The sequence below is a fragment of the Triticum urartu genome, chromosome 1A (assembly GCF_056163025.1).
Source record: "Triticum urartu cultivar PI428250 chromosome 1A, HENAU_Tu73, whole genome shotgun sequence".
In the NCBI taxonomy this organism is placed as follows: Eukaryota; Viridiplantae; Streptophyta; class Magnoliopsida; order Poales; family Poaceae; genus Triticum; species Triticum urartu.
The window spans coordinates 533,923,503-533,949,335 of record NC_141873.1 but is presented as its reverse complement, the minus strand read 5'-3'; the positions used below and the strand labels follow the sequence as shown (position 1 = coordinate 533,949,335).

Below are 25,833 nucleotides of genomic sequence, written 5' to 3'. Positions count from 1 at the left end.
TGCTTCTATTGCAAGCAGACTGGTCACTGGAAGCGGAACTGCCCCAAGTATTTGGCGGATAAGAAGGATGGCAAGGTGAACAAAGGTATATGTGATATACATGTTATTGATGTGTACCTTACTAATGCTCGCAGTAGCACCTGGGTATTTGATACTGGTTCTGTTGCTAATATTTGCAACTCGAAACAGGGACTACGGATCAAGCAAAGATTGGTTAAGGACGAGGTGACGATGCGCGTGGGAAACGGTTCCAAAGTCGATGTGATCGCAGTCGGCACGCTACCTCTACATCTACCTTCGGGATTAGTATTAGACCTAAATAATTGTTATTTGGTGCCAGCGTTAAGCATGAACATTATATCTGGATCTTGTTTGATGCGAGACGGTTATTCATTTAAATCAAAGAATAATGGTTGTTCTATTTATATGAGTAATATCTTTTATGGTCATGCACCCTTGAAGAGTGGTCTATTCTTATTGAATCTCGATAGTAGTAACACACATATCCGTAATGTTGAAGCCAAAAGATGCAGAGTTGATAATGAGAGTGCAACTTATTTGTGGCACTGCCATTTAGGTCATATCGGTGTAAAGCGCATGAAGAAACTCCATTCTGATGGACTTTTGGAACCACTTGATTATGAATCACTTGGTACTTGTGAACCGTGCCTCATGGGCAAGATGACCAAAACACCGTTCTCCGGTTCTATGGAGAGAGCAACAGATTTGTTGGAAATCATACATACAGATGTATGTGGTCCGATGAATATTGAGGCTCGTGGCGGATATCGTTATTTTCTCACCTTCACAGATGACTTAAGCAGATATGGATATATCTACTTAATGAAACACAAGTCTGAAACATTTGAAAAGTTCAAGGAATTTCAGAGTGAAGTTGAAAATCATCGTAACAAGAAAATAAAGTTTCTACGATCTGATCGTGGAGGAGAATATTTGAGTTACGAGTTTGGTGTACATTTGAAAAATTGTGGAATAGTTTCGCAACTCACGCCACCCGGAACACCACAGCGTAATGGTGTGTCCGAACGTCGTAATCATACTTTACTAGATATGGTGCGATCTATGATGTCTCTTACTAATTTACCGCTATCGTTTTGGGGATACGCTCTAGAGATGGCCGCATTCACGTTAAATAGGGCACCATCAAAATCCGTTGAGACGACGCCTTATGAACTATGGTTTGGCAAGAAACCAAATTTGTCGTTTCTAAAAGTTTGGGGCTGCGATGCTTATGTGAAAAAGCTTCAACCTGATAAGCTCGAACCCAAATCGGAGAAATGTGTCTTCATAGGATATCCAAAGGAAACTATTGGATACACCTTCTATCACAGATCCGAAGGCAAGACTTTTGTTGCTAAATTCGGAAAGTTTCTAGAGAAGGAGTTTCTCTCGAAAGAAGTGAGTGGGAGGAAAGTAGAACTTGACGAGGTAACCGTACCTGCTCCCTTACTGGAAAGTAGTACATCACAGAAAACTGTTCAAGTGACACCTACACCAGTTAGTGAGGAAGCTAATGATAATGATCATGAAACTTCAGATCAAGATACTACTGAACCTCGTAGATCAACCAGAGTGAGATCCGCGCCAGAGTGGTACGGTAATCCTGTTCTGGAAGTCATGCTACTAGATCATGATGAACCTACGAACTATGAAGAAGCGATGGTGAGCCCAGATTCCGCAAAATGGCTTGAAGCCATGAAATCTGAGATGGGATCCATGTATGAGAACAAAGTGTGGACTTTGGTTGACTTGCCCGATGATCGGCAAGCAATTGAGAATAAATGGATCTTCAAGAAGAAGACTGACGCTGACGGTAATGTTACTGTCTACAAAGCTCGACTTGTCGCAAAAGGTTTTCGACAAGTTCAAGGGGTTGACTACGATGAGACCTTCTCACCCGTAGCGATGCTTAAGTCTGTCCAAATCATGTTAGCAATTGCCGCATTTTATGATTATGAAATTTGGCAAATGGATGTCAAAACTGCATTCCTGAATGGATTTCTAGAAGAAGAGTTGTATATGATACAACCAGAAGGTTTTGTCGATCCAAAGGGAGCTAACAAAGTGTGCAAGCTCCAACGATCCATTTATGGACTGGTGCAAGCCTCTCGGAGTTGGAATAAACGCTTTGATAGTGTGATCAAAGCATTTGGTTTTATACAGACTTTCGGAGAAGCCTGTATTTACAAGAAAGTGAGTGGGAGCTCTGTAGCATTTCTGATATTATATGTGGATGACATATTGTTAATTGGAAATGATATAGAATTTCTGGATAGCATAAAAGGATACTTGAATAAGAGTTTTTCAATGAAAGACCTCGGTGAAGCTGCTTACATATTAGGCATTAAGATCTATAGAGATAGATCAAGACGCTTAATTGGACTTTCACAAACAACATACCTTGACAAAATTTTGAAGAAGTTCAAAATGGATCAAGCAAAGAAAGGATTCTTGCCTGTGTTACAAGGTGTGAAATTGAGTAAGACTCAATGCCCGACCACTGCAGAAGATAGAGAGAATATGAAAGATGTTCCCTATGCATCAGCCATAGGATCTATCATGTATGCAATGCTGTGTACCAGACCCGATGTATGCCTTGCTATAAGTCTAGCAGGGAGGTACCAAAGTAATCCAGGAGTGGATCACTGGACAGCGGTCAAGAACATCCTGAAATACCTGAAAAGAACTAAGGATATGCTTCTCGTATATGGAGGTGATAAAGAGCTCATCGTAAAAGGTTACGTTGATGCAAGCTTTGACACTGATCCGGACGATTCTAAATCGCAAACCGGATACGTGTTTACATTAAACGGTGGAGCTGTCAGTTGGTGCAGTTCTAAACAAAGCGTCGTAGCGGGATCTACATGTGAAGCGGAGTACATAGCTGCTTCGGAAGCAGCAAATGAAGGAGTCTGGATGAAGGAGTTCATATCCGATCTAGGTGTCATACCTAGTGCATTGGGTCCAATGAAAATTTTTTGTGACAATACTGGTGCAATTGCCTTGGCAAAGGAATCCAGATTTCACAAGAGAACTAAGCACATCAAGAGACGCTTCAATTCCATCCGGGATCTAGTCCAGGTGGGAGACATAGAGATTTGCGAGATACAGACGGATCTGAATGTTGCAGACCCATTGACTAAGCCTCTTCCACGAGCAAAACATGATCAGCACCAAGGCTCCATGGGTGTTAGAATCATTACGATATAATCTAGATTATTGACTCTAGTGCAAGTGGGAGACTGAAGGAAATATTCCCTAGAGGCAATAATAAAGTTATTATTTATTTCCTTATAATCATGATAAATGTTTATTATTCATGCTAGAATTGTATTAACCGGAAACATAATACATGTGTGAATACATAGACAAACAAAGTGTCACTAGTATGCCTCTACTTGACTAGCTCGTTAATCAAAGATGGTTATGTTTCCTAACCATGAACAATGAGTTGTTATTTGATTAACGGGATCACATCATTAAGAGAATGATCTAATTGACATGACCCATTCCATTAGCTTAGCACCCGATCGTTTAGTATGTTGCTATTGCTTTCTTCATGACTTATACATGTTCCTATAACTATGAGATTATGCAACTCCCGTTTACCGGAGGAACACTTTGGGTACTACCAAACGTCACAACGTAACTGGGTGATTATAAAGGAGTACTACAGGTGTCTCCAAAGGTACATGTTGGGTTGGCGTATTTCGAGATTAGGTTTTGTCACTCCGATTGTCGGAGAGGTATCTCTGGGCCCTCTCGGTAATGCACATCACATAAGCCTTGCAAGCATTGCAACTAATGAGTTAGTTGCGGGATGATGTATTATAGAACGAGTAAAGAGACTTGCCGGTAACGAGATTGAACTAGGTATTGGATACCGACGATCGAATCTCGGGCAAGTAACATACCGATGACAAAGGGAACAACGTATGTTGTTATGCGGTCTGACCGATAAAGATCTTCGTAGAATATGTGGGAGCCAATATGGGCATCCAGGTCCCGCTATTGGTTATTGACCGGAGACGTGTCTCGGTCATGTCTACATTGTTCTCGAACCCGTAGGGTCCGCACGCTTAAGGTTACGATGACAGTTATATTATGAGTTTATGCATTTTTGATGTACCGAAGGTTTTTCGGAGTCCCGGATATGATCACGGACATGACGAGGAGTCTCGAAATGGTCGATACATAAAGATTGATATATTGGAAGCCTATATTTGGACATCGGAAGTGTTCCGGATGAAATCGGGATTTTACCGGAGTACCGGGAGGTTACCGGAACCCCCCCGGGAGCTATATGGGCCTTAGTGGGCCTTAGTGGAAAAGAGAAGGGGCTGCCCTAGATGGGCTGTGCGCCACCCTCCCTCCCCTAGTCCTATTAGGACAAGGAGAGGTGGCCGGCCCCCCCTCTCTCTTTTCCCCTCCGCGAATCCTATTCCAACTAGGATTGGGGGGGAGGGAATCCTACTCCCAGAGGGAGTAGGACTCTTCTGGCGCGCCAACCTTGGCCGGCCAGCCTCCCCCCCTCTAGTCCTTTGTATACTGAGGCAGAGGCACCCCAGAAACACACAAGTTGATCCACGTGATCTATTCCTTAGCCGTGTGCGGTGCCCCCAGCCACCATATTCCTCGATAATACTGTAGCGGAGTTTAGGCGAAGCCCTGCTGCTGTAGTGCATCAAGATCGTCACCACGCCATCGTGCTGACGGAACTCTTCCCCAACACTTTGCTGGATCGGAGTCCGGGGATCATCATCGAGCTGAACGTGTGCTCGAACTCGGAGGTGCCGTAGTTTCGGTGCTTGATCGGTTGGATCGTGAAGACATACGACTACTTCCTCTACGTTGTGTCAACGCTTCCGTAGTCGGTCTGCGTGGGTACGTAGACAGCACTCTCCCCTCTCGTTGCTATGCATCACATGATCTTGTGTGTGCGTAGGAATTTTTTTTGAAATTACTACGAAACCCAACAGTTGTGAAGGAAGATATTGATATCGTACACGTCAACACTGAAGAGCAATTGGCAGATATCTTCACCAAGTCCTTGGATGAGAAGAGATTTTGCAAGTTACGGTGTGAGCTAAATATCTTGGAATCCTCAAATGTCCTGTGATCAGGCACACATCCTAACACTTATGCATATTGATGACTTAGATGTGCAACACACGAAGTAAAGTATATCTTCAATCAATGAAGACATACATTCTAAGTGTGAATACATTAATGTGGAATTTGACTTCGGAGCACCACGATAATTGTGCGCCATGTCTAGGTCTAATACTTCCTATACGGTGGGTAACGCTACCACCAAAGGTTCTGTTTGAAGTGTTTCACTCATGGCGTTACATTTGCTATGTCTTCACATTTGGTTTGGCTTCAATCTCAACATGTCTTCATGATTGTCTTCACTATGTTGATTATATATATATACTAGTGTTCTGTCCTCTACAGCATTCACTTATAGCTATGTCTACTTGTTGAATCTTTTGAACTAAGTGAATGCGATCGGACCCTAACCTCTTTATGCTTTCTATCTCAAACTCTATCTCTCCAAATCATATGCATTCTATTGAAACTGTCGAATGTCTTCTCTGCGTCCTTGTCAGCAGAAGATACAGAGACGAACATTAAGTCCATTTTCAATGCTCATTCCTTCACCTGAAACCCGGAGAAGTGGGAACGACCACCCGACAATCCAGGCATGCGTGGGACGTGGAACAACCCCCGATATGCTGCATGATGGCCACGTGTTCCTCAGATGTGAATCGCCAGGGGCACCTGTGTAATAACACTGAGCCGCCCCTGACCCTATAAATACATGCCTCACCACAGTCATTATCTCTTCTTCCACTCTCGCACGAACCCTAGCGCCACCGCTAGCCCTCAACGACGCCGATGACGAAGCGCTTCGCTGCCGCAACCTCTCTGACACCGTCTACACGCCGACCGCGGACATCGTCTTCTCCGCTGTCGCCGTAGGTGTCCTCCGTCGCCAAGTTAGGGCACGGACGATCGAACTGCTCGGCCTCCTCTTCCACTCCGTCTAGCAGTTCCTTATGTGGTAAATAAAACTTCCTTTTTATGGCCCCTTTGATCCTACAGATTCGTCACTTTCTACCACAAGTAGTTTATGTTCACACATGTTGGATCCACTTCATAGTGCATCTCATATTATGCCTAGTATGTTCACTTATGCTTCACAAAGCAGTTAGATTCCTCACTTGTACTGATCTCTGGATTCGTACAAATCTGGAACCAACTCCTTATCTATGAGTGAATGTCTTCGCACAATGAGGTCAATGTCTTCTAAACTGATTTATCTTCAAAATCTTCTGAGAATGCATATGACCTCTTCCCCTTCCCGCGCACCTCAATGCTGTCACAGGTACATGTCCGTGGGAGAATCCCTTGGTTCTCATAGTCTGCATTCATTTGCAGAATTCTTACAGCATCATATAAATTCTCCCGAAGCCAGTTCATGTTTGTCCAGCAAGCGAAAGCCTCTGAAGCCTTTGAACATGTTGAAGCCATTTAGGTTAAAATTCATGGCTACAGAAAAATCTGCAAGGAAGGGAGGCAGACAGCGTCGTGGGGGAACATCAAGAGATTTGCCTGATGACCTCTCAGAGCTTTACAAGACAGATCCTGAAGAGGATTATAATTAGCGCAAGACCCGAATCCAGTGGATTCGAAGATATTGGGCAGAACAGTGGTACAAATACAGATTGGTGACCAAGGAATATGCTGAGAAGAGTGCTATCAAAAGTCCTTGGGGTGATATTCTCTTCCGAGGCCTTCCACCCAAGAACATAGCTAAAACTATTGCTCAGGGTTTCTATCCGTGTATGGTCCGTGGACCTCAGCCTGAAGATGCCGACCCATCATCATTGCTATGGTGTCGTGACGATAATCTCTTCAAGCGTAACTTCCAGCACGCAAAGGCATCGGCCAAGGAAAACAAGAAGTCATTGGGACTAGACTTCAACCCTGGTCCTTCTGCTCCCCGGGCTGACGGCACACGCGATGCAGAACCCAATGTCATCGGTCCTTTCTACAACCTTGATGGACTCATCACTCACATCTCAATTCAAGGTGCAAAAGTGGATCATTCTGATGATGATGCTGACACTGATGAAGCCCCAGCTCCTACTCCAAAGCCGCAGAAGCCAAAGAAGGCTAAGGCTTCAAGATCAGCTGCTCCACCAAAAATCTCACGGGCGAAGCCACTGGCTACTGCACCTCCTGAAGACAGTGTGCAGTCTGAAGAGTTGTCACGCATCTCCAAGCCCCAGAAAGTCAAGATGCCTCTGCCACACACCGGCCAAGAACTGACAGCTGCTGCCATTCTGCGCAACGATACCATTGATCTGTCCAGTGATGAAGATTTTGCAGATGACGCTCTTGAGCAACTGATCAAGAGCAAAGAAGAAGCAGAAATCTTCAACAATTTGCCTCTCTTTGACGTAGCAATCATCCACAACTTCATCGATGAGTGGTTTGAAACGCCCAACCTCAGCTTTGAAGACCTGCAACTTCCCATTGGTCTCAGTGTCGCCTTCCATGGCGCCATTGCTTCAGAGCTAGCTCTAGCTCAACGCATCGTCGAACTGAAGCAGAAGATTGACTTTGAGAAAGCTCAGTTCAAGAAGCATATGGCCAAGCTCAGCGTGCAAGAGGTCAAGAACTTCAAGCTCATGCTGCACGAGCTTAAAGAAGCCTTTCTCAAGAAGCGTGAAGAAGCTCAAGGTTCTCGTGAGCGCATGAAGAGCCTGGCTGACAAGTGTGTGCAAGCCTACAATGAGGCTGAGAAGCGCAAGGCCCTTGGGCGTCCTGGAATCGACCCCGGGATGGCTGCAAAGAAGAAGAAGAAGCCTGCTATGGCCAAACCCGACGCACCAAGGCAGAAAGCAGATCCTATTGTCTTCCCAACTAGCATGACTGGCTCGAAGCCAAAGGCCCAGTCAACCGCTTTAGAGCTGAAGAAGACAAGGACTGCTGAGGCTGAAGCCAAAAAGAGGAAACATCCTGAAGCCTCTGCTACTGCCCCCTCCAAGAAGAAGCGGAAGACCAAGAAGGAACGGGCTGCTCCCACAGAGCCCTTAATTGTTGAACCCATCTCCATGGTTCGCCCAGCCACCGAACATCACGAGCGCCAACTGACTGTCCATGAGCCTGCTTTCACAGAGGCTCATGAAGCTGAAGACTTTCCAGTAGCTGATCCCATCGCTGCTGAAGACATTGGTCACCATGACCATGTTGAAGATGATGCAGTTCTTCCTCAGATCGAGCACCAACAGGTATCATCGCCTATGCTAACGCACAGCGAACTCATTAGCATTGGTCGTCCTCTGACGCCAATTGCCCAGGATGCATCATGGGCTGATCACCCACAAGCACAAGAGGAAGATGACTTTGAGGCCCAGCCAACTCCAACTCCACAGGCGTCGCCAGCGTTACGCAGGCTTCGCAAAGGACCAAGGCCTCCAGTCTCCGAGTCTGAAGCTAAAGCTGTTGAAGACATTCCGGCTGCATCAGCCGATGAAGAAGAAACCCCAAGAGTTGCTACACCCCCGTCTCACCAAGAAGCTGTTCTCGAGGAGAACGTGACTGTGACCGACCCTCCAGCTCATCAAGTGGAGGTTGAGAATCTTGAGGCTGCCACCGATGCCACTGACGCCGTCATGACTGAAGCCAATGTGGAGCCTCCACCAACTCAAGCACCAGAAGTCAGCGAATCCACTGATGCTACTGCTTCTGTTCCTGCGCCTGCTGCTGGTCCTCAATTTGACTATCATGTTGAGCACAGGCCTCAGGTACAGAAGCCAATCCCAAGATTGCCCAGGTTTCCAGGTCCTGCATCAGCACCTGGATCCTTCAATGTCAACGGCTTCAAAGCAGACAACACTTTCTTCAATAGCTCCAAGAACCCCTACTCAAGGGAAAGAATATCTTCTGATCGGTTCTGGAGCTATCCGCAGCGAAGCTATTACTCCTGCATTCTGTACAATCAAGGTCGCATCTTCCCACATAAGCGTCTTGACATCGAAGCAATAGCTGGTCTGCCCTGTCTGGAAGAAGCTCTGGATTGCTTCAAAGAGGTTGGATTGCTGCCGTTTGTCACCGACCAAGAGCACTGGAATGAAGAGTTGCTGCTCCAATTCTATGCCACACTTCACATCCGTGGGTACAACAGAGATCCGAAGACTTGGGTCCTGGAGTGGATGATAGGAAATGTTCATCACGAAGCCAAAGCCTTTGATATCATTGAGCTCACTGGTCTGCCCACTCCTGGCGATCTCTACGAACCTGGCTCTCAGCTTCATAGTGAAGCTATGGAGAGCATCTTTCAGAAGCCTGAACCAAACATGAGTCAGATGCTCAGTATGATGAAGCCATTGCCCCAAGATGTTGCATATCCCAAGGAGTTCTTTGTTGAAGACCTTGAGTATCTGCCAAGGACTATTTATCACATCATAAGGCGAACTCTCTGGCCCATCAAAGGACATTCTCCACATGCCAAGCTGGAAGGTGCAATGAAGACTTTGGTCTTCTATATTCTTCATGGAAAATGCTTCAATGCACAGGACTTCTTCATCCGCCAACTTGCTGCATCAGGCTCTGATCTTTTTGGCTTGAAGTTCTACGCTCCATGGATAATGCGGCTGATTAAACTCCACTCCGCTATCTCATATCAGCCATCTGCTCGCAATCATCGGATCTTTCTGCCTGATGTGGATATGTCTGTTGAAGCCATTTATCCTGAGCCTGCCAAGGAACCTCTTAGTCTTCAGAATGCGGAGCATCAAAGTTTTTCTCAGAACATTGAAGGAGTTGAAGCAGTCACTCATGTTTATCCTTTGGCTGGAACTACACTAAGAAGCGCACTCGTGTTCTCAATTGCCCAACGACCCAAGAAGCGCACTCGTGTTCTCAATGACCTAGAGCTTCTGGTGGCTCTTCATCAGAAACAGGATAGGCATCATGACTGGCTGAAGCGCCAAATGCAAAGCCTCTTGGTGGATGTCAACCGCATTCACAATCTTACCACCAAGAATGCCTTTGTTGCCCATGAAACCTCTCGACGCACATGGAAAGGGCTGATGCTTATGTGCTCTGAAGATGATCTTCAAGAGGATGGCTTCTCTGAACGCTTCAAGTTTGACTCCACACCTCCTCGAAGGGCAGTGCTGCGACGAACTCCATCTCTTGAAGACTCTGAGTTCTCTTCCTCTGCTACAACTGTGAATGCCAGAGTGATCGAGGATGAAGACGATGCTACTTCACCGCCACCTCCTTCAGCACGCTTCGACACTGCTCCAAGTTCTTCTGCACCGCCGAACACCACCGACGACCCTACTGCTTCCCCTACTCTTCATGGGAACAAGTAGATGCTCTATGTCTTCAAACATTTTTGGTCCTTACTGACAAAAGGGGAGAAGCATATGAGTTTGATAGTCTTCAAGCGGGTCCATATGGGCGGTTGCTTTATATTTTGCCTTGTGTTTACAACTCTCGTTTTGATACATTTGGTTCTTTGAGTTGTAACGCCTAAATTCGATGGTCGTCTGCTACTTATTTGCTACTTTGTGATGCGACGATAAATTCCGCATGTGCGACGATAAATTCCGCACTTAGATCATTTTGCAGACGTCCATTTTCCATTATGCATGTCATTATCTTCACATACCTTCTCATGCATAATGAATTGTCATCATAAGTTGAAGAGGATCTCCACGAGTACAACCTGCCATGTGCATTTGCATTCCAAAAGCAAATTACTTATATGCACATCTTCAGGGGGAGCCCTTGCAACTAATGAAGACAATTCCTTATCCTTTACAATTTCACATATTATATTCCCCGTTGAAAACTTCAACTAGTTTGTCATCAATCACCAAAAAGGGGGAGATTGTAAGTGCATCTAGTGCCACCCCTAGTTGGTTTTGGAGTATTGACGACAAACCTAGTTGAGGGACTAATGTGTTTGTGAGAATTGCAGGATAACACATGTAGAAGTCCCTCATTGATTCGGTTTTCCTACCAGAGATGACCCATAAAAATGTATGAAGACATTGATGTCAAAGGTGGTATATGAAGATATTCTCATTGAAGACTATGACAAGAGAAGACATCGCATGAAGCCTATGGAGTTCGAAGACTTAGATCTTTCGTAGTTCTTTTTCTTCTTTTGTTGAGTCATAGGAACCACCGTACTGTTAAGTGGGGTCCAAGAGAATCAGTCAGAATGACTGAAGTGATGCTTAACCAAAACCTATGTCTTCGAGTGAAGACTATGAGAGCGAATCTTGTCCAGAGTCGGACAAGTCAGCTTTGCTTGTAGCCCAAGTAAAGTTGTCGTGTGTGTTTGAAATCTGACCATTGGAACACGTGTCAGTTCCTTAGTGACCCAGGGTCATTTCGAACAAATCAGGTCGGGTTGCCTAGTGGCTATAAATAGCCCACCCCCTACAACCATAAATGGTTGGCTGCTCAGAGTTAGAGTACGGCTTTTGTCGTTTGAGAGCAACCCACCTCGAAGCCTTTGAGAGAGAATTCCTTGCGAGGATAAAGCCCTAACCACCCAGAGTCAAAGAGTGTTAGGCATCACTTAAGTCTTCTTGTCTGTGTGATCTGAAGACTTATTACACTTGAGGACTGTGAATCCTCCAGCCGGTTAGGCGTCGCGTTCTGAGCATCCAAGAGACATTGTGGATCGCTGGTGAATGAAGTCTGTGAAGGTTTGGGAGTCTACCTTGAAGACTTACCAGAGTGATTGGGCGAGGTCTGTGTGACCTTAACTCAAGGGGAATACAGTGAGGACTGGGTGTCCTGAGCTGCGTGTTCAGGACTGGGTGTCCGGGACTGTGTGTCCTCAGATTTAAATACCTAGCCGCCCTAACCAGACGTACAGTTGTCACAGCAACTGGAACTGGTCCAACAAATCATTGTCTTCAACGAGTCACTGGTTTCATCCTTCCCTTCCCTTTACTTACTGTTGGTCCTTGTGAAGTCATTGTATGATTGCACTATCTTCTGTCTTCACTGAGTGACTGCTTGTTCTGATCGGCTTCATAATATCTTCCTACCTGATCCTTACTACCTAGCTGCTATTAGTCATTGTGCTTTCACTTCATTGAATACTTGACTATGGTTTGCCTAGTGTAGTCTACCTTCCGCTGCATGGTAATAGGTTTATTTCTATCGTTTGTCTTCGAAACTTCCAAGTTTTGAAGACTTTCATAAAAATCGCCTATTCACCCCCCTCTAGTCGATATAACGCACTTTCAGTCTTGAAGGCGACCACCACACCTTTACAAACTTCTCCGGAGCACACCACAAGCAAGGAATCTTCCGGAGGAACCTCTAACCGCCTAGGAGCCCAAGCTCCAAGAGTAACAAGTCAATGGGGAAGAAATGTTGCGGGGAACGTGATTTGGTTTGGTCAAGTTGTAGATCGGGTCTTGCTCTCCCAATCCCCAAAGTTTCAACAAGTTTGGGTGGAGAGATTAAGAGTATTGAGCAAAATGCGATGTACCAATGGTGGAGCTCAACAAGACATTAGGGCTAAGGGTTGTAGGTGGAAGAAGGGCCTTTTTATAGTGTTCATGGGCTGGTGGGGATTTCTTCCCGTTGGACCCCGTGCGCACGGGCTAAGTCAGCCCCGTGCGCATGGGGTATTCAGAGACAATCGCACCACCCCGTGCGCACGGGGGTCAAAAGACCCCGTGCGCACGGGGTACCCAGAGAGTTACCCAGTACCCCGTGCACACGGGGGTCAAAAGACCCGGTGCGCACGGGGTACCCAGTAACTTACTGTTGCAACTTTCTGAGTACCACAATACACACACTAGGTTCATTTGAGGTGGTCGGAGTGGGAAGGGTAAGAAAGTAAGGCTCGGCAAAGGCATTCCCACACGACATTTATCCACACAGACCTCTCTTAATAGTGCGGTCTTTCCTACGACTCGAAGCAAACCAAAACTAAACCTTCGAAGCGTCGAAAGACCATGCCTTTGTCCTTTTTAAAATAGGGGATCGCACATCTCCATCGCCGGTACTTAGAACCAATAACCTGAGATAAATTTTAGCAACCGATATTAGTTCAACTAACCACATTGTCATCATACCAAAATATAGCTTAAGTGCCATTAGCACTTTCAAGTGGGCAACAACAAGCAGTTGCAGTAGCGGCAAACAGTAGCAGCGGGCGGCGGTAGGCAACAAGCATTAGCAATAGCGCACGCAACAACATCAGCAGTGGGCAACACCACACCCCACGCGCAACCACGATCAGCCACTTCCACGACCGACGCATGCAAGGCCGCAGCAGCCACAGCCGGCGCACAAGGGTGTGATTGTTTTTCTTTAAACTAATAGGAACTGATTGCTTTTTAAAAAACTATCAGGGACTCAATTGTTTTTTTAAAACAAACAAGGACTTGACTGTTTTTTAAGTTACATGACCTGAGTGCTTTTCTAAAAAAGTTACAGGGACCGATTGCTTTTTAATTTTTTTAAGGGACCGACATGTGGGCTTCACCTGTCATAACGGCCAACCTGACGGTTAAAGTTGACAAGTGAACCCCATAAGTAGGCCAACCATGTAAGTTTTGATTTTAGTCGTGACTCAACTTCGGATCAGTGTGATTTGTTATTCACTTGTCACAGAGTTGATGGTTATTTGTGTTTTTTTGACAACAACGGTGGCAACCTGTTATCCTAGCTATAAATATAATGGTTTTGATCAATTCATTCCATCCCACTAGTCCACGTATGGAATCCGTAAAAAAAAAAAGGACCAATGGCGCTGTTTTGTTTTTGAGAAACTCCACTGGAAACCGGCCGGTCCAAGCAGACGGCCAAGAAAAAGCCCATGAACGCCAGCGGCCGACCAGAACAATTCCCGAACCGCAACGCGTTCGCGTCCTCCCTCCTCTCTGGGTGACCTCCCTCCACCCGCAGCGCGTTCGCCGCCGGCGCCGCAATCTCCACCGACACCGCCTCCCCCTTCCAATCCTCCCTCGTTTCCATGGCATCGCCGTCGGGAAGCGCCGGGGACCGAGCCGAGCCTTGCGGGGGCTCCTCCTCTACTATCTCCCCAATCCGGCCGATGCTCTCTTCAGCTCCTCCTCCTACTCTTCTCCCCCCAGGTAAAGATCCCCCACCATCCCCCTCTGGATTCGTCTAGAACAGTAGCTTTTTGCTTGTGTTAGACTATTAGCTTTTCGCAAGACATCCATGGATCGTTCGTGAGGTAGGTCCTTTTGTGATCCTTCAGGTCGAGAGGTAGGTCGACATCTGTAGTACTAGGAGTAGAAGTGCCAGGAAGGGCATGTGGCATGGATTCATGGATAGTAGCTAGCTAGCTACTACTCCCTCCGTCCCAAAATAAGTGTCTCAACTTTATACTAACTTTAGTACAAAGTTGTATTAAGCTTGAGATGCTTATTTTGAGACGGAGGGAGTACTTTATTAATCCATGGTGCTGCAAGTAATGTTTCAGACACAGTTTCGCGGTTTGAATGATTTCGTGGTTTGAATACAGAAAAGGAGCTCTTGAATTTCAGTCATTGACACTAATATGTCATTGCCCATGATATTAACTCACTGGATCACACACAAAATAGTATGTTGTCCTTCAAAAGTTAGCAAAAGTCTCAAATAATACTTGGAAAATGATTGCCTGGAACTACCGTATGTCAAGGAAATCATCCAGTAGATCCAAATATTAGGACAGGAAAGTAAGCTTACATATTGCAGGCAGTTTACCTTTGATACTAAGCAATTAACCATCAGCACCTAGTTACCAAAGCACCTGGTAGGTGTGCTTCAGATCACTATTATTTCTTTTGGGCAAATTCCAGATCACTTGCACTTTCTGCCAATGCCGCAGATTGAGATGGTTTGCTTACTCACTCACTAGTACATATATAGTGTTATACTACTATACTAGTAGATAGTTTTGCAATAAAGAGTAAACCCCTGTTTTTTTTTGAACCGGGCGCAACCCCTTTCCATTACTCAACATAACGGAAATACAAAGTTCAGACCAGTGCACAACCCACCAACTCAGACTGCCCAGAGACTGATCAACAACCTGAAGGAAACTAGACCCCTGTTAGTTACTGGAGAACAAAGGCCGGATGTATGTAGCCTTGTGGTTTGTTTCTATATCCCACTTAACTGTAAAGGGGATCGATTGATAGCCAGAATCATCTCCTTTGGGTTCAGCTTTGATTACATCTTGATATAGACACCGCTACCTTTCATATGCATGCATGCTGGTCATGTTGCTTTGCTATGGTTCCTTCTTGAGTGATTTCGCTAGGACCACAAAAGTAGGCAATGTAGTTAGTCCCCTGAGCAATCGCACGCATCGGCGTCCAGAACCTCACCAACTTCTGTGCCCCCCCCCAGTCTCTCGTTCGCTTGTGTCCCGAACTTGGGGTCCTTTGTATTAACTTGAGATGAGGGTATTGAGATGGAGATGGCTCAGCGTGAGTTTGTGGTTTATCAGGCTTATGATTTTGACCTGATTTAATGATACGAGCCATCTGTTATATTTTCTGTAATATAGGTTTTGTTCTATGCAAATAGCAGGTTATTGTTCATATTATTATTATTTTTTGCCTTGCATTGGATGGTTATGTAGTGAACATGCTTCTGTGAGCAAACATTACTGTTTAGATCCGGACATGGCAAAAGGGCAATCGATGTATCATATCCTTGCCCACTCATGAAGCTGATAAATAGTTTGACATTTTTAGAATGGATTATCTATTTCACTACAGTAAAGCTATAATTTTATGATGGTTCATTTTCACCAAAATTTGGCTGCACCTCGACAGCAGACTATGTGATAATTTGTAATAGAGTCTGTAGAACTGAGCAACACACAGTTCCCAAAAGTGTGCACCATGCTGTTACTGAGACAAATCTCCTGATGCAGTATGGAGGGAATTTGTGTGGGGAGCAATTGCAGGCGCATTTGGAGAAGGCATGATGCATCCAGTTGACACCCTGAAAACAAGGCTTCAGAGTCAAGCTATAATGTCAGGTGCTAAGGTGTGGGATCGTTTTCCTAAAAATTTCCATTCACTTTACATGGCCATGAGCTGTAGAGTTTCTTGTTTTATTGAATGATTTTGACACATGGATGCCATGCCTTTCTTCACTTGTTCTGAACAGGCTCAGAAGAATATTTTCCAGATGGTCAGGACAGTTTGGGCTTCTGATGGACTGAGAGGTTAGTAACCCCTCTGATTTTTAGTGGAAAAAGAGAGTGAAAATCCTGGAACACTGTAGTATTAGCTTTGTGAAAATCAGAAAAAATCTCCCTGTGCCTGAGCCCTGAGATTTGATTGACCTTATTCAGAGCTCCAATAGTCATCTTGTAAACTTCAGTACGCTTGCCATATTTCAGGTTTTTACAGAGGAATTAGTCCAGGCGTTACTGGTTCACTTGCTACAGGTGCAACATATTTTGGTATTATTGAATCAACAAAGACATGGCTGGAGAACAATAATCCCAATCTTAGTGGTCATTGGTCTCACTTTATTGCTGGAGGAATTGGTGAGAAATTGTTTACTTTATGTGTACTGTATTTTACCCCCCAGAAAATCTGCATGATGCTGCTTAAAATTTGTGAATGCTTATTATCAGAATGTTACTAGGATTTAGAGGCAGAAACTGATTTTTACACGCTGTCTACATCGAGTTCTCAATAAGTTATTCTTTGTCATTTTTAGTGTCACAGTCTCTGCATATTCAAACTTTTCTGTTTTTCTGCTTCGTCACTCATGTAATGCTGTATTGATATAATTTGTCTTTTCATTGGCATAATGTGCTGCTTCATTGACACCACACAAACTTTTGAATGCCCACTCCAGGAGATACACTTGGATCTTTTATCTATGTGCCTTGTGAAGTTATGAAGCAACGGATGCAAGTCCAAGGCTCCAGCAAATCTTGGGCACTAAATGCTACAAAAGGAAATGTTTCTCAATCTCCTGGCACTCAGATGTATGGGTACTATAATGGAATGTTCCATGCTGGTTCTTCTATCTGGAGAGATCATGGTGTGAAGGGACTCTATGCAGGGTACTGGCACTGACTGCTTGTTGCTAGAATAAGATCTTCTGTTTTCTGAAGAGAGAAAAATGAGTTTAAACATATAGTATCTTCAAGGAGCAGATTAGCTGATTGTTCAGTCAATAATTTATTTTCCTCCATTCTAAAATCGAATCCAAGGAAGTATGCTAGCAGACTTGAATACTGTGATACAAGTATAGGAGTATCAATTTTAAAAGTTATCACAATTTTTTGAGTTATTTATGCGCACATTTTTGAAGCATGAGTATGTTTGTTCATGGAATAAACTTGGTCAACTTTTGTGTAAAAAAACCCTGATACTATTCTGCACATGATGATAGTCTATTTGTCACACATTTTAGTTTTGCTTCAGTCACACAACCATTTATTTCTCGCAGATATGGGTCTACGCTTGCCAGGGATGTCCCGTTTGCTGGCCTAATGGTAAGTGAGAATTCAGCTTATGCTTTTCTCATTGTTCTTGTAACTTTGGAAACCTGTTCGCCTCTTGAAAGAAATGTTTATCTTTATGTTTGGCCAACTCCTATAGCTAGTAGGTAGTAAGATGACTAGATCTTGGTCATGACATTCAACTCCAGATGTTGTGGATATTGGTTTTGTCTGACACTATTATGTCATGGCTGGATCTGTTCATTTAAAAAAAAAAAAACTGCTTGTGGGCTGCAGAAAATTTAAGATATTTTCCTTCCAATCCTTTTTATGTGCATGATCTTTGGCATCTCCAGGTAACTTTCTATGAAGGGTTGAAAGAACTTACTGTGTATGGGAAGAGGAAGTATTTGCCAGACAGTGATTTACAAGTCAGCAACTCTTTTGAAGGGCTTGTTCTAGGAGGATTATCAGGCGGTAGGTCTGGTCTATTATATACTCCCTCCGTCCCAAAATTCTTGTCTTAGTTTTGTCTAGATACGGATGTATCTAATACTAAAATGTGACTTGATACATCCGTATTTAGACAAATCTAAGACAAGAATTTTGGGACGGAGGGAGTATATTTGATAAATCACATTGTTGGTATCATGTTTCTTGAGAATCCCAAAGTGTTTAGCCTGTTGATTTACCACTCTTTTCCAATGTGTTTTGCAGGTTTTAGTGCATACTTGACAACCCCCTTGGATGTCATCAAGACAAGACTTCAAGTACAAGGATCAACAACTAGGTACATGGCAAAATCAGACCCTTGTGATTGACACACGCATCTGTTTTTCTGCTAGCCAGTTTGATATTTATTCGATGCACATTGATATTTTCCTCCCCATCTTTCTGTTAACCTCTAGAACCATTAGTTCTCTACACATCACCGTGACAAAGTTCATTTCCCGTTCCGTTTGATAGCATGTGATTTGTCTCCCAGGCTACTAAGTCTCTTCTGTTTTGTAATACAACAATCAGGTACAATGGATGGCTGGATGCTATAAAAAAGACATGGGATGCTGAGGGAGTGAATGGCTTATTCAAGGGAAGCGTCCCTCGGATAATATGGTATATACCCGCATCTGCATTCACGTTCATGGCGGTGGAATTCCTGAGAGAGCATTTCAACGAGAAGACCGATACAGATGCGGAGACGGCCTTGAACTAGCCTACCTGCTGAGTCTGAGGCTGAGGTGCAAGAGAGAATTGACCCAGAGGATTTTTTGGTTTGTCTGACAGCGGAGTTCCATTTGGCTGATGCAGGAGTAGATATGCATTTTCAGCAATGCAGAAACATATGTAGGTAGAAGAGAGAAGTAGAGCTGGCTGTCCTTCGTTAAGTCGGAGATTTTTGGGAGTTAGAGACCAGCCGTCTTGGAGCTAGTTGCCTGTACCAATTCCATTTGTAGCCCCTACCATTTGTGCCACATTGAAGATTCTAAATGCAGTTGCGATCTATAGCTAGTATTCCTTGTGTTTGGCTTCTGAAGCTCTTAGTTTTCGACGAAGATCATATGCAAATGTTCAGTGTCATGCGTCTCATACATTTTCTACCTATAAAAATCTGGGCGGATTCTAGGCTGGTCTTGGGTCGTTTGCCTGCTGGGTTCTGGGCTTGGGCCTCGGCATGCAGTACAGTAGCAGGCCGGTCGGACTAGCGAGGCGACGCACGAAATCAGTAATTAAGACCCCTTTTTCTTCTAAAAGAGAAGAAGTAATTAAGACCCCTAAAAAAAGAAATAAGTAATTAAGGATCACTCTTTGCAAAGGTCACTCTCACCTTTGCAAGTTGCGACAAATGGTGCATTGATGTGCCCTACTTGTCACAAGCTATGCAGTGTGCCACTTGTCGAAACTTAAAAGCTTTCCCTTTTTTCTATCCGTTTATTTAAAATGTTTTATCTCCTAAATTGTGCATTCAAATCTTGAACCGTATCCACCATTGAATTGCTCGCGTTGAGATCTTCAAAATTAGATCCCATGTTGATAAGTTTTGACAAACTTTTTGTTTCATGAAAAAAACCGGACCGGAAGCACGTTTTTTTTTCTTTCCAAAAGAGGCACGAGTGTGCCTCTCACGGAAGGAAAAAAAAGAAAACATATTTTTTTTCGTTTCCAAGAGGCACGCCGTGCCTCTCACGGAAGAAAAAAAAGAAAACATGTTTTTTTTTCTGTTTCCTATCTCTTGCGGAAGCAAAACCGTGCCTCTCGCGGAAGGAAAACAAAAAAAACGCAATTTTTTTCCGTTTTTGACCATGCCTCTCGCGAAAGCAAAATTCGTGCCTTTTACGGAAGCAAAACCGTGCCTCTCGCGGTAAGGAAAACAAAAATGACAACATATTTTTTTTCTGTTTTCAAGTGGCACGCCTCGTGGAAGCAAAACCGCGCCTCTCGCAGTAGAAAAAAACACGTTTTTTTGTGCTAAATTATTTTTATCCAAAAGCTAAGAAAAACCGGTGGAAATAAAAAAGCCGAAAAAACCATCTAAAAAGTCAAAGACGTATACAAAAAAATAAATAATAAAATCCGAAGAGAGCACTCAGAATGCGACATGTGGTGGCGGCTGAGAGCGCGCCACAGAGGCTGCCGTAGGAGCGCTCCTTTGTTAGTTGCTCCCCTACTATTAGGAATGCAGGATGCTGACGTGAGCAGCAAGGTACACGATCGATCGCTAGCTCGGATGCATACATATGTGCGTAGGAAAAACCGGGGGCTCCTATTTGGCGCATAGGGCGCTGTCTAGCGCCCTAGCGTGTACCCCCCACTCTGAATCGGTCGCACAGTGGGTTGGCCTAGTTTTTCCAGGATATTCACTGAATTCTCGCCTAGTTTTGGGAAGGTTTCTAGAAGCTTCCCTGAACCGGGACTTTTTTCTTGTTTTTTTGTTCGGGTTTTTCTTTTCTTTTCTTTTGTCCTTTTATGTTTTTATTTTTATTTTATTTTCTCTCTTTTCTTCTTTACCTTTTCACATTTTTTGCCAATTTTATTTTAAATTCATGAACATTATTTTTTTATCAGATTCAAAAATATTCAACAATGTAATGTTTATCGAATTAAAATTTTGTTCATTGAATTAAAAAAATGTTCATCAAATTCAAAAAATGTTCATTGAATTAATTTGTTTTTATCATATTCGAAATTTGTTCACTTTTTTTAAAAAATATTCTTCAAATTCAAAAAAAATTCATCATTTTTACAAAAAGTGTTCAATGAATTCAAAATTTGTTCACCCATTTTCAATAAACAATGTTCTTAATACTGGATAATTTTTTCATCAAGTTAAAAAGAAGTCCATAGAATTTTGAATTAGCAATTTTTTTTGGAATTTATGAACATTTTTAATTCAAAAACATTTTTTAAATACGTAATTTTTTTCCGGAAATCATGAACATTTTTCTAAACCAGAGCATGTTATGATTTCTGGAACATTTTCCCAAAAAATCATTTTTCCTTAAATTTTGATTTTTTTTTTGATATTCAGATTTTTTTAAAGAAGAAAAAACAGGAAAAAAATATGGAATTAAAAAACTGGGGCTCCCAACGCCGCTTATGGGCAGGCCCATGAGGGGCGCGTAGGAGGGGAGTGGGTGCGCGCTCGCATGTTCGCCAGTGCCCCACGCGCGAAATAGGAGCTTGACGAAAATCCATGCTTGCTCATTTCCTTTCTTCCTGCGTCGTCGGGTAGTGCGCCAGTTATCGCAACCTGGAGAGATGCGAGTGACTTTGCAAAGAGTGCTTCTTAATTAGTGGTTTCGTACTAGTGAGTAACACACGTCTTCTACGCAGGAAGGAAGGGGCGATAATCCTAGACATACAGAGAAATACGGGCATCTCATGGGCATCTTCAAAACTAATTAATCTCCACCTTCTGATTTTCATGGGATGGGCCCCGCCTCACTCCTTATTACAAAACAGTAAAACAAAGCTAGCTACAGCCATCCACAGCAATTTGACGTTTTCAGCTGTCGGATCTCACGTACGAACACATCAGATTGGTTTACCCTCCCGCCGCACGCACCATGACCATTCTAATCTATTACCGCACACATCATCTTCGGCCAAACGTGCCCGGGCCGCTGCTCCGAGGGACGAGCTGCGCGCTCTCTCATCATTTGGACCAAGAAATAGTTAATTCTGCCTTCATTCTAGCCCATTGTGCGGTTCGTTTCCTAAAAAAAGGTTACCCCAACAGCAACTCCCAAACCCTCCAGCGGCACGCACGCCGCCTCCACTAGCGGCGGGGGCGCCGGCCGCCGGCTCATCCCGCTGCTCCCCACAAGAAAAAAAGTCAGGCAGAACACCGAGCATTGCGACAAGGTGGCAGCGGTACCTACTGGCGATGGCGAGTAAGTTTGCGACTGCGATGGCGCATGGCAGCGTTCGTTTACGAGTGGACGAGTTGTTTTGCCCTCTTCCAAGATGGTTTCACCATGTACTCTATGTCAGATATTTTGTTTCAATCTCCTGCATGCCCTGCCCTATCTTGTAATTGATTCTTTACTGCTTTGGAGATTTTTTTTAAGGTTTGCTGTTGGTAATGAATTGGGGAAGAAAGCCCGCTACCCTCTGCCACAGTTCCAATCGAAAATCTGTATTGTTTTCTCCCTATGCTCCAAATTGTTCATTAGTGGTAAGAGTTAATACATGAGGTTCTTTTGTATGCCGACATTTCACTCAGTTTGCCTGTCTGGGTTTAAGATATGAAGTTCCTACTATGAGATTGCAGTATGCGTACCTAGCTAATTTTTACTAAATGTAAATGTTAGGAATGATTTACATCAGTTCACATGTTTTCATCTCTTGGTATTTCTTCCACTAAGTTGAAGGTTTGTCCTATGACACGGGAACCCACAAAAATTTCTTCAAGTTATGAACGATGAGGTAAAATACTGCTTCATGGCATCCGTACATAAATCACAAGCCAAGTGTTGCACGGCAATATGCAACCCTCGGTGCAATTAATTTCCTTATGCTAACAATGTTTTTGTATACAAAATGATTTCAGCTGCTTGATGGAAGAAATTAATACACAGTAATGCAAACAACGGACAATATGATGCTAGATGAATAAGGTGCTTATTCGATATCCATTCCCCCCCCCCCCCCTGTATTGTTTTCTCCCTATGCTCCAAATTGTTCATTAGTGGTAAGAGTTAATACATGAGGTTCTTTTGTATGCCGACATTTCACTCAGTTTGCCTGTCTGGGTTTAAGATATGAAGTTCCTACTATGAGATTGCAGTATGCGTACCTAGATAATCTTTACTAAATGTAAATGTTAGGAATGATTTACATCAGTTCACATGTTTTCATCTCTTGGTATTTCTTCCACTAAGTTGAAGGTTTGTCCTATGACACGGGAACCCACAAAAATTTCTTCAAGTTATGAACGATGAGGTAAAATACTGCTTCATGGCATCCGTACATAAATCACAAGCCAAGTGTTGCACGGCAATATGCAACCCTCGGTGCAATTAATTTCCTTATGCTAACAATGTTTTTGTATACAAAATGATTTCAGCTGCTTGATGGAAGAAATTAATACACAGTAATGCAAACAACGGACAATATGATGCTAGATGAATAAGGTGCTTATTCGATATCCATTCCGCCCCCCCCCCCCCCCCCCCCCAAAAGATAAAATTTTTGCTTGGAATATGTGATGTTAAATTGAGCCCTTGACATGTGCCCTGGATTTTTTTTAGATGAACAGGGAGGTTCCCCCTCCCCGGTTCCATTACTCAGCATGAAACCAAAAACGCGATCTCCAGTTATACAGCAGCTCACTTAAAGGAGCAGTTCAGCCTAAAACGGCACTACGAGTGAAAAGGGAACCGGGAATACAGATTGTGCCCTGGATTTCATACATCCATGGCACCAATGCACATTTTAGGTTCAATATTATACCCACTTCTGTAGCTTGACACTTCTGTAACTTATGTAGTTTCACTTAGAATTATAAATTATGTATACTTAAGCTCAAATGTAAAATCCAGCATTATATGTCATTTCTGTACGCGATGCCACAACTCATTATTTTCACTCAGCTTCAATCTTTTAAACGTTTCCTTCTCTGTCTTCTATCTTAGGGGTCTGTAGAAGATTTGTAAAATCTCATGCGGATTAACTTGTTCAATAATATTTGATGATTATTTGAACTGGCCCTTCAGTAGGGGTATTCAAAATAATTTTTTACCTTGCTATTAAAAATATATTGTTGTCCATGCTAAAAATTGAGGCGTTCGATTCATATCTTGATTGACAATTATACTTTCCTTTCTCTCATAAGTAGCTATATTGCCATTAATATGGGAGGGCGCAGCAACGCGCGCCTTGATGTTCTAGTTTCCAATAAAGAAGTGCCACCAAATTGCATTCCGTTGAATCCGTAAGAGCAGGTCCGCACTGGCGGACGTTTGGGAGGGCAAAAAAACTCTACTTTTCCTCATCTTTCTCTCCAAAAAAAATTCCTTCACATATTTACAAAAGCGGGGCGGGGGGGCATGGCCCCTGTAGCTTACAACATAGCTCCGCCACTGCAGGTCCGTGCGTGTAGCATTACTCAGTTTCAAGTGGAGGCCCATTATGTTTCCGATGAACTCCGGTCCTCCGCAATCCGCATTGCGTCACACACAATGACACAGGGCAACACTATACTTACTCATTAGCAAGTAGCTGCCCATGGACTTTGTTGAAGAAATGATTTACTTAATACCATTCACAATAAATCACACTAGACTGGATAATACGTACTCCGGTGAGTATCAGATGCATGCACCATGCAGTTACAACAAGGCTAATAATCAACAAACGCTAATTAATTGAGGGCGTGGCATTTCTTCCTGATCTCTCCCTCGGCCCCGGTGAGCACGCCGACGTCGCCCATCTTGGCCATGGACGCGCTGAAGTCCCCGAAGAACTCGCCGTCGAACTTTCCGGTGGCGATGCGCCGGACGTAGTCCCTGGTGCCGGCGTCGAAGAGGAGCGCGGCGTCGGAGCGGAAGAGGCCCCTCCGCTTGGCGACGTGGCGGTAGTAGCTGGTGTCGAAGGTCCTGAAGCTGCCGGGGTCCATCTCCGACAGCATGGTGCGGTCGTCCACGCTCCTGCACCTGAGCCTCAGCTTGTCGGCGTACTCGCTGTCCAGGGACGGGTCGACGAGGCCGTCGGTGGTGTTGTAGAGCCGGTCCGCGAAAGATGGGCAGTGCGCCGTGCCGAGCGTGTGGGCGCCGGAGAGCACGACGAGGTCCTTGAGGCCGAGCCCCTTGGAGGCGAAGATCTTGGCGAGCAGAGGGACGTCGCCGGAGGCCGGGGGCAGCTGGGTGCTCGCCTCCGCGGCACTGGACACCCTGCCGTCTCTCCTTCCCAGCGCCACCGGCCAGGAGGGGCCCTTGGCCAGCACGACGGCGTCGCGGGACATGAGGGTGAGCACGTCGGCGCAGGAGACGATGCCAGGGCACGCGGCCTCGAGCTTGGCCTTCACCCGCTCCACGGAGCCGAACCCTCGCAGGCTCTTGTTCGGTTTGGCGTCCTTCTCCGCCACGTTGCCCTCCGTGGATTCCAGGAGGACGGAGGCATCACAACCCTGCAATGAATTCATTTGCACGCACGGCACGATCATTGTAAGTACACATGTCATGACATTATCGATGGCAGCACAAAGAATTACGGCAACAGGCTAGGCAAGTTAGTACGTACTCTGACGAAGCAGTCGTGGAAATGGAGCCGGAGGAGCGGGCCGGCGAGGCTGGGCGCGGTGGCGATGATCTTGGCCATCTCCTTGCGGACGATCTTCTCGGCGTCCGGGCATGTCTTGCTATAGAAGCCGATCTCAAGATTAGCCACCGCTGCCGAGCTAGCTGCGAGGGCCAGCAGGGCCAGAGGGAGCAGCAAAGACCTGATCGCCATGACCTCAGCCAATTACACGATCGAATTAAGCTCCAATTTTTTGGCTACCGAGAAGAATGTCTTGGTACTGGTGGTATTTACGTCGATGGTGGTGTGTATATGCCTCGCAACTTCCTGTATTTATACATATGCCGGCCGGCCGGCCGGTTACGTAGTGCATGCATGTCAACGTACGTGTTACAAGTTACAACCTGTTTTCTATGTACACAGCCATGTGCTAACTACCATCTCAATACAACCACCTCAGTTATCAACTGATCGAAGCAAACCGCGGCTGAACGAACAAGTCAATGCGGAAAAAATGGGAAGAAAATAGATGTCGCCGAGGCCGTTCAATCATCTAAGATTGCCGTCCATGGTCCACCGTAACATGC

General features: G+C 44.6%; 2 protein-coding genes across 2 annotated transcripts; one reads left to right on the top strand and one right to left on the bottom strand.

The window, feature by feature from the left end:
• Nucleotides 1-13,904: 13,904 nt before the first annotated feature.
• LOC147992306 (Mitochondrial substrate carrier family protein) lies at nt 13,905-19,039 on the top strand. Its single transcript, XM_087529236.1, has 9 exons — nt 13,905-14,177; nt 15,977-16,092; nt 16,216-16,273; nt 16,451-16,600; nt 16,918-17,128; nt 17,518-17,563; nt 17,866-17,986; nt 18,227-18,299; nt 18,533-19,039. The coding sequence occupies exons 1-9, from the start codon at nt 14,057-14,059 to the stop codon at nt 18,720-18,722; spliced, it is 1,086 nt and encodes a 361-aa protein (XP_087385362.1). The 5' UTR covers nt 13,905-14,056; the 3' UTR covers nt 18,723-19,039.
• A 5,197-nt stretch (nt 19,040-24,236) lies between these two features.
• LOC147992305 (peroxidase 1-like) lies at nt 24,237-25,549 on the bottom strand. Its single transcript, XM_087529230.1, has 2 exons — nt 25,250-25,549; nt 24,237-25,136 (listed from the first exon to the last, which is right to left on the bottom strand). The coding sequence occupies exons 1-2, from the start codon at nt 25,457-25,459 to the stop codon at nt 24,372-24,374; spliced, it is 975 nt and encodes a 324-aa protein (XP_087385356.1). The 5' UTR covers nt 25,460-25,549; the 3' UTR covers nt 24,237-24,371.
• Between the last annotated feature and the right edge of the window lie 284 nt (nt 25,550-25,833).

Bases quoted from the DNA above. Each gene is read 5' to 3' on its own strand.
- LOC147992305 (XM_087529230.1), bottom strand. From the start codon at position 25,459: ATGGCGATCAGGTCTTTGCTGCTCCCTCTGGCCCTGCTGGCCCTCGCA. The intron at 25,137-25,249 runs GTACGTACTAAC...AATTCATTGCAG, and splicing joins TCCACGACTGCTTCGTCAGA to GGTTGTGATGCCTCCGTCCT.
- LOC147992306 (XM_087529236.1), top strand. From the start codon at position 14,057: ATGGCATCGCCGTCGGGAAGCGCCGGGGACCGAGCCGAGCCTTGCGGG. The intron at 14,178-15,976 runs GTAAAGATCCCC...CTCCTGATGCAG, and splicing joins TCCTACTCTTCTCCCCCCAG to TATGGAGGGAATTTGTGTGG. The intron at 17,987-18,226 runs GTAGGTCTGGTC...TGTGTTTTGCAG, and splicing joins TCTAGGAGGATTATCAGGCG to GTTTTAGTGCATACTTGACA.